The sequence below is a fragment of the Centropristis striata genome, chromosome 19 (assembly GCF_030273125.1).
Source record: "Centropristis striata isolate RG_2023a ecotype Rhode Island chromosome 19, C.striata_1.0, whole genome shotgun sequence".
Classification (NCBI taxonomy): Eukaryota; Metazoa; Chordata; class Actinopteri; order Perciformes; family Serranidae; genus Centropristis; species Centropristis striata.
The window spans coordinates 29,295,868-29,308,886 of record NC_081535.1 but is presented as its reverse complement, the minus strand read 5'-3'; the positions used below and the strand labels follow the sequence as shown (position 1 = coordinate 29,308,886).

Genomic DNA, 13,019 nt, shown 5'->3' with positions numbered 1-13,019 from the left:
CTATCTTTAACTCTTTGAATATCTGTTTTTTCTGTTTGTTTGCTGCTGGCTTTGCAGTTGACCTTCTGTCTTTCTGTTTGCGCTAACAGTCTTTTTGCTTGAAGTTCTGGCACAAATTTCACGTGTGCACGGGAATATGTCTGAGCTGAAGCAGTTCTTTAGAGAAGAACGGTCCAAAGTTCCTCCTGAACGTTGTGCAGGTCTGATCAGCAGCTATCAGGAGCATTTGGTTCATATTATTACAGTCAAAGGAGGCTTGACCAGTTATTAAATCAACGGTTCACTTACTTTTTCCACCAGCAATATGAATGTTTAATGGATGTGTTCAGTAAAGTAAATTATAAATATTATAATTATTTGTGTGGTATAAGGTTAACCACATTGTGTCTGTCTATACTTGGGACTTGGATGCAGATCACTTTTTATGACGAATCAATGCAGAAACCAGGTCATTTCAAAGGGTTTACATTATATCTGAAGCTAAAAAACATCAGCCTGTCGAGGGGACGATCCTGTTTTATACCCAGGAACTTTTCTGGAGAAGAGAACAAACAAGGAGACAACAGAGAGGACGGTGGTTTATTTAAGAGCTTACTGGCCTCGTTGGGAACGGAGCACAAACAAGGAAGCAGGATGAAGACCTGACCTTTTAGTGGCGGCAGAAAAGAGGGTGGGAGAGACAGTGACGGACAGCTTTATCACCTCTGACTTCAGAATGAGACTGAGGCTGTTTGACACCACTCACCTTTATAATGGAAGCAGTAGTTTTGTCTGTAGTGAACAGTAAATTGAGATTTCCGACACTCATTTTTACATTATTATTCATAGCTCACAGTTGCACAAAAGTCATATTTGTATTACAGTGATGTCATCACAGTGATATTGTTAACATGCTGTGTATAATGTTCACTAAGACACTCCCTTTTTTACTAAATAGTGCACTGGTATTTAATGTGTGTAAATGTATTCACTATAAAGCAGGGGTCGGCAACAATTTTGATACTGAGTGACATTTTTATATTTTCTTATTAATCAGCGTGCCATATAAACATTAACGTTAAAATGAAGTATAATTATGACACTGCATTATCATCTTCATCTCCAACAGATCTGTTGTTTTATTTAGCCTATTTGTTCTGTCCATATAGGCCACTGGTTCCCAACCTGGGGGTCCCAACCCTTCACAGGGGTCAAGAGGGCTTCTTTATTTTAACCCTCTGGAGTCTCCAAAAGCTCCAAAGCATTCAGACTTCTTCATGACATCCAGACTAGAAAACAAAGCAGCGTGGAGCCCTACTGTAAATTTAGCTCTAAAGGCCAGTTTCAGTTTGATGATTATATACCAAGTAAAACTGGAGACAAGCTCAAATATATTTAGTATTAAATGATAGAACTGGATGTAACCCTCTTATATGTTATATTTGCAATCTTTGTTCACATTTGCAACATTTAAAATTCTTTATTGAGCATGATAGTGTTTTGAAAATAAAAAAAAGATTCAAAATCACATTTTATGTTGTACTAAAGGACTAAAAACAACATAAAATGACCACAAAATGACCAAAAAAGACACTTTTTTTTAAAAGACACAACAGACACAAAATGACCAAAAAAGACACAAAAAAACTAAAAAAAAAAGACACAACAACAGATACAAAATGACCCCAAAAGACACAAAAAAGACACAAAAAGACCTGAAAAGGATTCAAAAATGGATAAAATAGTCCAAGAGTTAAAATCTGCAGTCATTTAAGAGCTGATATCTAGCCATTTTTCATGGTTTTCTTGATAATAACCAAAATCATTATCAAGAAAAACATTCAAAATGGCTAGATATCCGCTCTTAAATTAAACTCTTTTGAGCTATTTTTGTTCTTATAAATGTACGATTGGTTGTACCAACCATTAAAATGAACAAGAAATTGAAGAAAACAAGGGTGGTCTAATATTTTTCCTTGGCTGTATGTCTCATGTCCGCCGCTGGGGGGCAGCACAGAGCCTCAGATAAATCTGGTCAGCAGCCTTTAACGACCAGAAGAAGAAGATCAACAGGAACCGTCAGCAAACAGAAATGGTAAGAGAGATAAGATGATTAATCTGAATCAAAACCGCTTTTTGAAGCTATAAAGCAGTTAAAAAACACTAAAATAGACGGACCCCTCGGACAGTTTCATCCGATACTGAAGCTCCGTCGGCTAACGCTAATACTGTAGCTAATCTTACCGGTTTATCAAATGTTCCTGCGCCAGTCATTCATCTGATAACATTAGGTTTTATTTACATTATTTGAATGCTTAAATATTTATCACGCTGAATATAGGCAACATTGGAGGATTGTTAACTCATAAACGTACTATCGGCTGTCTGACATGATCATGAAGTAAATCACCTGTTGACTCACAGGTGATTTGTATGTATTTGTGTGGAAAAACAGTCTTATGTGCTCTTTCCTAAGAGAAAAGTCCTTCCAGTGTTCCACACCGTGTCAGTGGTCCGACTGTTAAATGGCCAAACTATAGTTTCTCTTCTGTTTTCATGTCAGAGCTGGCACCATGTGAATGTTTTAATCCATCTGCTCAGACTCACTGACGGAGACAGCCTTTAACCCATAAGAACCCAGACCTATTTGTCCTTAAATGAAAATTATGGGGGATATACAACAGACCAAGTGGACCACATAGAACACATTTATGATGTTTTTTAAAATACTATCCCTAAATGTTAAAGATCTATGATGTGACATAAACGTTACATTGGGCGTTTATGATATTTCTTATTTTAAAATTTAAAAAACTTGACACATTTTCTGCCTACAGAAACACAAATTTGCCTTTTTCCTTCCATCTCCACAACATTTATCAAAATTATGTCATTAATAGTGCTCTTTAACAATAACTTATTTTTCAGATTTGCTTTTAACTAACAAAATAATAATAAATCAATAATAAATAAAAACAGATAACCATTTGCCTTTTTGTTTGCATCTCCATAACATATATCATAATTGTGACTTTAATTTGTTCAGGAAATTTGGTCAGAACAAGTTAAATGCAATACAGGACACCCTATTAACAGATTAGAATTGTTAAATGGGTTTAAACTTAGCCTTGGAACAAAAAATACGCTTTTTGAAATTAGCTACTTTTTCACATTTCTGTTTCCAGTCACACACACATTTTGGAGAAGTCTCTTCTTGTCAAAGTCACATGACCACCACACCAGGGTGTTGAGTATATGTCGCTTAGGGATTTAATGAGTTAAGGTTAAGCATAAAACTGAATATGGGAGATTCTAGAGGATTTAAAGCGTGTGTTACACGGGTGTCACCATGGGTTCTTATGGGTTAAGCTCTCTAATTACTCTACTCTGCAAGATACAGTGGCTTTTTTTTTGGCCTTTTTAAAAAAAAAAATGCAAAAAAAACCCTCTTTAATGTCAAAGTGAAAACTGATTTTTACAAAATAGTATCAATTAATTAGAAATCTATAAGTTAAAATAAATGATTGCATAAGTATTCATACCCTTTAAAGTAACTGACCTAATTCAACAGAGTTCCAGCTAGTCGATGCAGCCGAGTCACAGTTAGTGTAACGGAGATCACTTGAGTGCATTTGATGTGTGTCAAGTGATCGTTGTATAAAAAACATCTGTGTCTTGGAGCTCCAGTCCCTGGTTCATCACTATTCCTGCTACAATTGCAACATGAAGACAAAAGAACACTCCTAGCAACTCAGAGAAAAGATCATTGAAAATAATAAGTCAGGAGACGGCTACAAGGAAATGTTCAGCTTATTGGACATCCCACAGAGTTCAGTCAACCCATCATTAAGAAATGGAAGCAGTATGGCACTTGTTTAAATCTGCCTGGAGCTGGCTGTCCTCACAATCTGAGTGACCAGATAGATAGATAGATAGATAGATAGATAGATAGATAGATAGATAGATGACAACCAATGATAACCTTGTTATTCTGCATTCTTTTGGCCCAAATACTTGGCAGTGTAGGTAGATATTAAGTCAGAAAATTTAGCATTTAAACATGAAATCTAAAACACTTTAGGGGAACCAAAACCAGTCTAATATTTTAGACAGTCTGACTGACCCAGCAGACATTTTGACCTTTCATAGTAGGAAATGCACAGGTGTTACTGAGAAAAGCATTGTCTCTGTTCAGTCCAAAAAAGATCGTATCGTGGGGCCTCTGGGGATTCCCACCTCTAATAGATAGATATCAGATCCACTTTAGTGTCTGTCCCAACAGTGACAGAACTTCTACTTTGACAAACACATTTGAGACACATTTTAATCACGCAGAAAATGTGGACTGTCAAAACCTCCATCTATACATTATCCTCACTGCTTATCCGAAGTCATGAAATAAATATTTAATATTGTTCAGGATGGTTATTGCAGAGGGGATACAAATTTTCTTGTAAAAGTTCCTTCAATTCCCTTCAGAGGGGCTTTATACCATCTGCCTGATGGCAGCGACTGGAAGGAGTGATGCAGGCTGAGATGGTCCTCTGTGACCTGAGTGGCTTCCCTTATCACTGACAGGTTTCACGGTTCAGGTGGAGCAGTTAGGGGTTTGCCTGAATGGTTATGCTGGAGAGTTTTGTTTAGTATTTGGTGGTGAGGGAGTCACAGAATGAAATATAAGAGGTCAGTACATCTGTCAGCATGTTAAGATCACCACTGCAGTCATTGAAAAACAGATCACCACTCTGGCAGTTCAAAACAACCCTTAATTCGAGATAGACCGATATATCGGCCGATATTTGTGTTGTTTACTATCAAACTGTTAATATATTTTGTTTGTTTCTTTTTTTTGTTTAAATTGAGACTTGTGTAACATTTGTTACCATTGTGTCCTTTTTATCATGTAAGTGGAGGGAGAAAAGGCAATATCGGCTTCAAGAATTGGCCCAAAAAAATTGGCAGCACATATCAGGGATCGGTTAAGACTGATGTCAAAATAATCAGTATCAGCATCGGCATTAAAAAAATAATATCGGTCGACCACAACCCTTAATGTTTCAGTTGCTTCTGCACTCCAGACTCTGATGGATTTTGTGATGGTTTTACCTGTTTTCAGTTGTGATCTGTATCTTAGTAACAGGATGCCATTGTGGTCAGAACGGCGTGACGTGGGCGTGGGTTTGATATGTATATGTATGCATTAGGATTGTTGCTGTAATGATGAAGCAAGGTTTGTTTAGGTAAAGATGAACTGAAGGAGTGGTGCTCTGCTTGTGAAAACATTGTTCTGATGTCTTCTGTGCAACATCATAAAGTCTGAGAACACAATATCAACTGGGTTGTTGAATTAATGGGCTAAAACTATTCTAAAGCTGAGCTAAATGATAACATCTTTTAAGTAGGTCATATAAAAGATGCCTTTGAGTTGCATTATTGGAAATCATGGGCCCAGCGTTTGTCGTTATTTGTCGCCCAATTTGAAATGAAAGTACAAAACTGAAGCATATTGCTGAAGTATTCCTTCATGTCCAGTCCCACTGGTGCTGCTAGTATCAGTGGGGAGCATTTCAAACCGTTTTGTCTTGTTTTTCAGGCTACAGGAGTGGATCAAGCAGTTGGCATGAGCCTTGTTGTCTTCAGCCTCCTGCTGTTTACATACTACTCTGTCTGGATCATCGTTCTGGTAGGTTCTGTTTACGTACCTAAAGTCCCAGTTACACACCATCAGGTCATCAGAAGGCTTGAATCAGCTTCACAATATTGAACTTCACCTTGATTACATGCAGGTGGTTCAGACCTTAAAGCTTTCTGCTGTGTCCATGCGGTCACCTCGCATATTGTTCCTCTAAAACAGTAGTTCTCAACCTTTTTGAGTGGCGACCCCCAATTTAACATGCATGTTGTCCGCGACCCCTGCTCACTGAGCGGAATCTCACACGCACAGTTCAGATCACCCAAAAAAGACACAAAATGACCAAAAAAAGGAAACAAAATGACCAAAAAAGACACAAAATGACCCAAAAAAGAAACAAAATGACCAAAAAGACAGAAAATGACTAAAAAAAGACAGAAAATGACCAAAAAAGGAAACAAAATGACCAAAAAACACACAAGTTGACCACAAAAATTATTTAAAAAAAGACACAAAATGACCAAATAACACACAAATGACCAAAAAAAGACATTAAGTGACCAAAAAGACTAAAACACAATAAGTGGAGACAGAGCTGACTTCCAAAATGATTTGGCGACCCCCAGAAATCATCTCGCAACCCCAATTGGGGTCCCGACCCCAAGGTTGAGAATAGCTGCTCTAAAATACATGTAAACATCACTTGTATGTGCAGTGAGGGATTCTGGAGAGAGAACGATGTGCACAGTAGTAACTACAGAATGATCATCTTTCAGTTTTTGACGACCTTATAAGACACGGCGATCTTTCCCTTGAATCACAGTCTGCACCTTTTATCTCAGCACATTTTAACCACTGCAGAGATATCTCATTTCCTAAAATGGATCATTTGAAAGGCCACCACCTCTATGTCTCTACAGTCCAACTTAATATTATTATTAAGGTGGGGGAAAAAATCGTTACAGCATAGTATAGCGATATTGTGCGTGGCAATATAATATTGATTAATGGCCACCAAGTATCGATATTTAGTGTTCCGACAGTCGGCGGACCAGCAGCATTTTCGCCTTAGCGGGCTCACTTTTAGGAATATACTGGAGATACTGGTATCATATGAAAGATCTAAGGAATCTATAGGCACTATGTGTGTCAGGAAGTTGTCTTAATTATGCTGCAAAGTTCTGCTTTTTTTTAATGTTTCATCCAACAAAATCCAGAGCAGAGATTATCAGTTCAGTTCAGTTTGACTGAATACTTTGTTGGTCAGTCTGTGGGTTTGACTCTCATTGTGGAGAAATAAAAAGACTGAAGTGAGATGAATAGACTGAGAATTTTCTCTGTTTTGAAAAAACAGTTCTTGATTTAATTTAATTTTGTGGACACAAAATGCAGTTAAACAGTTAAATCACAATATATTGTATCAATACTATCACAAAATGCTTCAAATCACAATAATATCGTATTGTGACTCAAGTATCAGGATAAAATCATAGCGTGGGGCCTCTAATTATTATATATATTAACTGCAACATTACATGTTTTTATATTGTGACATTTTAAGAGAAATTTCAGTTTTTTTAAAACCATGTTGGAGAAACTTTTTCAGTTAAATATATGCTGTTTTTATGTTCCTTTTCCAGCCTTTTGTGGACAGCGATCAAGCACTGCACAAATATTTTCTTCCTCGGGAATACTCCGTCATTCTACCTGGCATCGCAGCAATAATCCTGCTCCTCTGTATAGGTCAGTAGACTGTCATCTATCTATCTATCTGTCTGTCTGTCTGTCTGTCTATCTGTCTGTCTATCTATCTATCTATCTATCTATCTATCTATCTATCTATCTATCTATCTATCTATCTATCTATCTATCTATCTATCGTTCTATCGTTCTATCGTTCTATCTATCTATCTATCTATCTATCGTTCTATCTATCGTTCGTTCTATCTATCGTTCTATCGTTCTATCTATCTATCGTTCTATCTATCTATCGTTCTATCCGTTCTATCTATCCGTTCTATTCTATTCTAAATGACAACGTGTCTCTTGTGTTTTCCTCAGGAGCCTTCACTGCAGTTATCATGTGGAAGAATCACAAGCCAAAGAAAGTGGACTGATGTCAGGATGTTACTGTACAGCACATGTTCACCCTTATAAAGTTATACTTTTTAAAAAGAATGTTTCCTGTTATTTATTTTATATTTTTGATTTTTGATTCAGTTGAAGCTCAACCATTCATTGTCCTTAACCGGGTTGCTGGGGGCTGGAGCCGATCACAAGGCTGACAAATAGGTACAGACAACCATTCAAAATTCAATTCAAAATTATTACTTTATTCATCCCTGAGGGTAAATTCAATTAGTCAGTTATGTTTTGCCAAATTGTCTCCATAAAAGGCATGCTGAATTCCATATTAGTAGCTCCAGTGTACTCATGGATCATTGGATTACTTTGATACTGAAGAAAACTTAAAAAACCATGACGATTCTCTTTTTCTATGACTTCTGATTTGATCAAATCATAATTATTTTATTAATCCCCGAGGGTAAATTCAGTTAGTCTGGTAGAATCTCTGTTAGAATGAGACAGCCTGATGGCTGTAGGAGAGAAGGATCTTTTGAATCTCTCCGTCCTGCAACAGAGAGAGAGGAGCCGTCCACTGCTGTTTTTTTGGTCCATAAAGGTTTTGTGTAGCAGATGATCTGGGTATTTCAGGATGGCCTGGAACATGTTGACAGGTCATCTCTCCACCACCTCCTCCAGTGTGTCCAACCTGGCTCCAACCACAGAACCAGCTCTTTAGACCAGTCTGTCCAACCGCCTTCATCTCTGTGTGTGATGCTGCCTCCCCAGCAGACTGCAGCATAAAACAACACACTACCACCACAGACTGATAAAACATCTGCAGCATCGCACTACACATGTCCAGAGATCTGAGCTTCAAGAAGAAAAAGAGGCGGCTCTGCCCCTTTTTGTACAGAGCGTCTGTGTTTAGGGACCAGTCCAACTTATTATCCAGGTATACACCTAGATACTTAGAACTTGGCACCACCTCCATGTCCACCCCACAGGAAATCTATGATAATTTTCCGCAGGTTCACGCTCTTATTCACTCCTACCGCCTACGGGCAATTTAGAGTCCCCAGTTAAACCTAATCCGCATGTTTTTTTCTGTCGGAGGACCCAGAGAGAACATGCAAACTTCACACAGAAGAGCTGCCGCCCGGAGTCGAACCAGCGACCCTCTTGCATCAATGCTAACCACTACACCACTCAGTTTAAGTTGATAAGTACAATTCAGCTGGTTTGTTTTACAGACAGTATGTAGAATGTAGAAGTAGAATGACTTCAGTGTCCCCAAGTGACAGTAAAGGAAAAGACACAGAATGAATTTGCAGCTCTGGATCCTCCAGCTTCCTCCCACAGTCCAAAAACACGCAGCTCAGGTTTAACTGGTGTCTCTAAATTGCCCGTAGGAGTGAATGGTTGTCTATCTCTACACGTCAGCCTTTTGATCGGCTCCTTCATAAATCTGTGCATTTTTTCTCGTAGATTTGCCACTTTAATCTCGTAAACTTTTTTCTCAAAATATTTTCGTATGGTTTTTTTTTTACACATTCTGGCAGTATGTGATATCCTCCAATATTCTCTAGAGTTGAAATTTGGAATTTGCAAGTATTTCAATGAGTGTCCTATTAAGGGTTAAAGTGGTGAATCTGAGAGAAAAAAGTTGCTTTTTTCTCGTAAATCTGCAACTTTTGCCACAAATTTGCCACTTTAATCTAGTAAATTTGCAACTTTTTTCTCGAAATATTACCTGAAGTTACCAAATATAATTCTTTGCCTGATAAAGGGTTAAGGATAATGAATGGATGAAAACATGGACTGCACCAAAAACTGGAGAGTTGACATGCATCACTGAGTCACTGTTCAGTCCTGTGTTTAGATCACTGTGTGTTATAAGTGTTGATAGAAGGGTTATAATCAATGTCATATTCAATTGATCAGTCGACTTTCATTGGGATCCAGCAGATCCAGATCCCTCAGACCTTGTGTCAGTATCTTGAGCTGCACTGATGTGACTTGTTAAGACAATCCTGATTGTAAGAAAACACTGCTGTGCTGAGGCATAAAAACATGTCACATGAGCTGTGGAGAACTTCAGGTTTAACTAGGCTTACATAACTCTGAGGACACGTACTGTCCCAGCAACATTCAGGCTTCAAACAACCCATGATGCATCACTTTCTGTAGGAGCCACTGTTCCACCAGTACCAGGAAATCTGATGTTATTAATATATAACTTTCTTGTTCTTGAATATAATGCAACCGCTGCTATTTAAAACCTCTTAACGTTCTGAGTTTCGACCTCACTGTATAAAGTAACCTGCTGTGACCTCTAGGATAATCACAGCCTCATGAAGCATTACAACCATAAACTAGAGACATAGAGCATTCAGAGGATGTGCAGCTTTCCTAGGTATATTGACAATAAGGAGGTTTCTCAGAAGTTTAAAGAACAGAAGTGCTCGTCATCCAATCGCTGAAAATACAGAAATCTCCAAAATGACCAAATGAAGTTTTGAACCCAAATCTCAGCATGGATTCTTCTATGTTGTTCCAAAGGTCTTGATATATTGATGTAATATTCTGGAGGGTTTTCTGATCATTTTTATCCAGTATCAATATTAATATAATTACACAATTCAGCATCAAATGTGTGTAACAAATGGTATCAAACCAAAAATGGCTGCAACAACTTATGGGAAATAGTTGAAGATGGAAATGGACTTCAAAGGGACATGTATTAATGTTATGAACCCCTTATACACCTAAATAGTAAATAAATAATTAAATTATTCATTAAGTCATTTTTATTTGATATTTTTGACCAGAACAACTTGACACAAAGTGCTACACTTAGTCGCTTTTATTATTATTATCGTTATTATTATTTTCAACTAAATTTTAGTATCTCATTACTTTAAGTTATTTACCACATTATTTTGACAATATTATTTTCTGCTGCTGTTGCTTTGCATATATAAAATACAACAAATTGCATATTAAACAAAAAAAAAGAAAGATATTTACATTTTAAAGGTCAGTTATATATATATATATATATATATATATATATATATATATATATATATAAGTGTATGTTTTGTTAATACACTTTTTGCTGCTGTAACACTGTAAATTGTGTCCTTGTGGGACTAATAAAAGAATATCTTATCACTAGGTAGAAGTCACTAAATCTATAGCAAGAAACTCACAAAGTTGGCAAAACTGAGCTGAAGAGCAGCAGGGCACATCATTTCACATAAAGTGCCCCAAATTTCTCTCATTAAAGTCAGCATAAGCAACTCAGGAAGTTGGGGAAGATCTCAGTTTGAAGTTTGCATTACAATCAGTTCAATAATGGCTAATAAAAACTGTAAACTGTTGCACTTTTAAGTGCAATACTTAAAATGTAGTTTCCACCACTTGGTTCTTCCTCTATAATCCATCACAGTCCAGATGATGATGATGATGATGATAGTGGTAGTGGTGGTGATGATGATGATAATGATGATGATAAGCAGTCTACAGTTACCTGTAATAACCTCCCTCCTCTTGTGGAGCTCCTTCACTCCTCTCACTGATCTCTACCTGTCTGAAGGACAACAGCTGCAGAGAAAAACAACATAAACTGAAGCTAATCTCAGAGATGTTCAGACACGATGTACGGATCATTTAATCCTCACTGTGTCAAAGTGCAGCCTCACAGAGCTGCTCTTAGTCTTGGTTACAGCTCAACCATCAGGCCCAGTGGAGGGAAGGACTCAGAGACTGGCCTGATATCCAGAGCCAGTCCACAACTTATCCAGAAATCTACTTTCATGTAAGAATTTTACTTGCAAATGAGCCTCTGTGCTCCATCAAGAAAAAATATTGTATATTATATGTATAATATATGTATTGTTTTTTGGCATAAAAACAAGAACAATAGATAGATAAGTCAAAGCCTCTGCAGCACAGAGGGATCTTTGCTAGTCCATTATTACTCATGTTGTTTCTAGTGTTTAAACCTGCAAAAACTCTTTTAAATTCTACCCAAGAGCCAGAAAATATCCCAAAGACCTCAAATATGTCCAGCTGAATTCCAAAGGAATGTTCATAAAGTGACTTGTTGCACATGGAATATAGATTTTATTTTATCTTATTTTATTTTATTTTATTTTATTTTATTTAACTGTTATATTCCATGTGACTTATTGCTCATGGAATATAAAATTCAAATTTTTTTTCCCAGAAATGTTTCTTACATTCCATGTGCTGTGATGAGAATTTTATCTTATTTTATTCTATTTTTCAGAAATGTGTATTATTTTCCATGTGACTTATTGCACATTGAATATATAATTTAATTAATTAATTTATTATTTTACAGAAATAAGAAAGTTATCTAATTTTTCTGTCTATTGCTTATTTTTACTCAAGTGTAATTTGTTTATATGTGTTTAAATAAATGTATATATATTTGAATTGTAATAATTACTCAATGATAATTAAATATCTTAAAGGTAGTTCTTCATGAAGAAGATACAAATAAAATTAATAAACCGTTTAATAAACTGAAATAAACCGTTTGATCTGCCGTAACCCTGTTTGACAGGAATTTAGACGATAAGGAAATATTCGTGTTAAATTGGTTTCAGATCCTCCTTTTGTTCGTCCTCAGGCTGGTTTTGTTTTCTCGAAAAGAAAACTACAGCCATACTCTAAAGTCTATGAAGCCTGAATAATGACAAAGATCATTTTATGAGCCTAAAAAATTTAGAATTGGTAAAATGGTTGACTGTTTAAAAAATAAATAAAGGTCTCTCTCTATGAAATTTATAATTAAAAAATTGAAATAAAGTGTGAATTCCCTCCTGTGGATCAATTAAGTTTTATATTAAGACACAATTAAATAAGGTAAAAGAAATAAGATAATATAAATAATGAATAATGTATAGTATAGTAAATTATCTTTGGCTTTTTTTTCAATGTAACAGAATATAATGTTTGATATTTGATATTAATTTGATATTATTTTAAAATATTTTTACTAAACTTCCCTCGAATATATATATATATATATAAATCCATATATATATATATAAATCCATATATATATATATAAATCCATATATATAAAATGTATTTTTTAATTATAATAAAATTATATTTTTTAAATGGACCTCTATATTGGAATGCCTATATTATATTATAGTATTACAAAAATATTTTTATTAATATTCTGAATATAACATAATAATAGTAATGATTCATTATAATATGATAAGTCATGCATTATCACCTATAAATACATTTCTGCAAATACTTTATTTTATTTATTTTGATATTTGTAATTAATCAT

The 13,019-nt window shown here is 35.8% G+C and overlaps 1 protein-coding gene across 1 annotated transcript; it reads left to right on the top strand.

Annotated features, from left to right (window-relative positions):
* Positions 1 to 2,014: 2,014 nt before the first annotated feature.
* dpm2 (dolichyl-phosphate mannosyltransferase subunit 2, regulatory) lies at positions 2,015 to 7,789 on the top strand. Its single transcript, XM_059358307.1, has 4 exons — positions 2,015 to 2,074; positions 5,573 to 5,662; positions 7,252 to 7,354; positions 7,673 to 7,789. The coding sequence occupies exons 1-4, from the start codon at positions 2,072 to 2,074 to the stop codon at positions 7,726 to 7,728; spliced, it is 252 nt and encodes an 83-aa protein (XP_059214290.1). The 5' UTR covers positions 2,015 to 2,071; the 3' UTR covers positions 7,729 to 7,789.
* Positions 7,790 to 13,019: the final 5,230 nt, after the last annotated feature.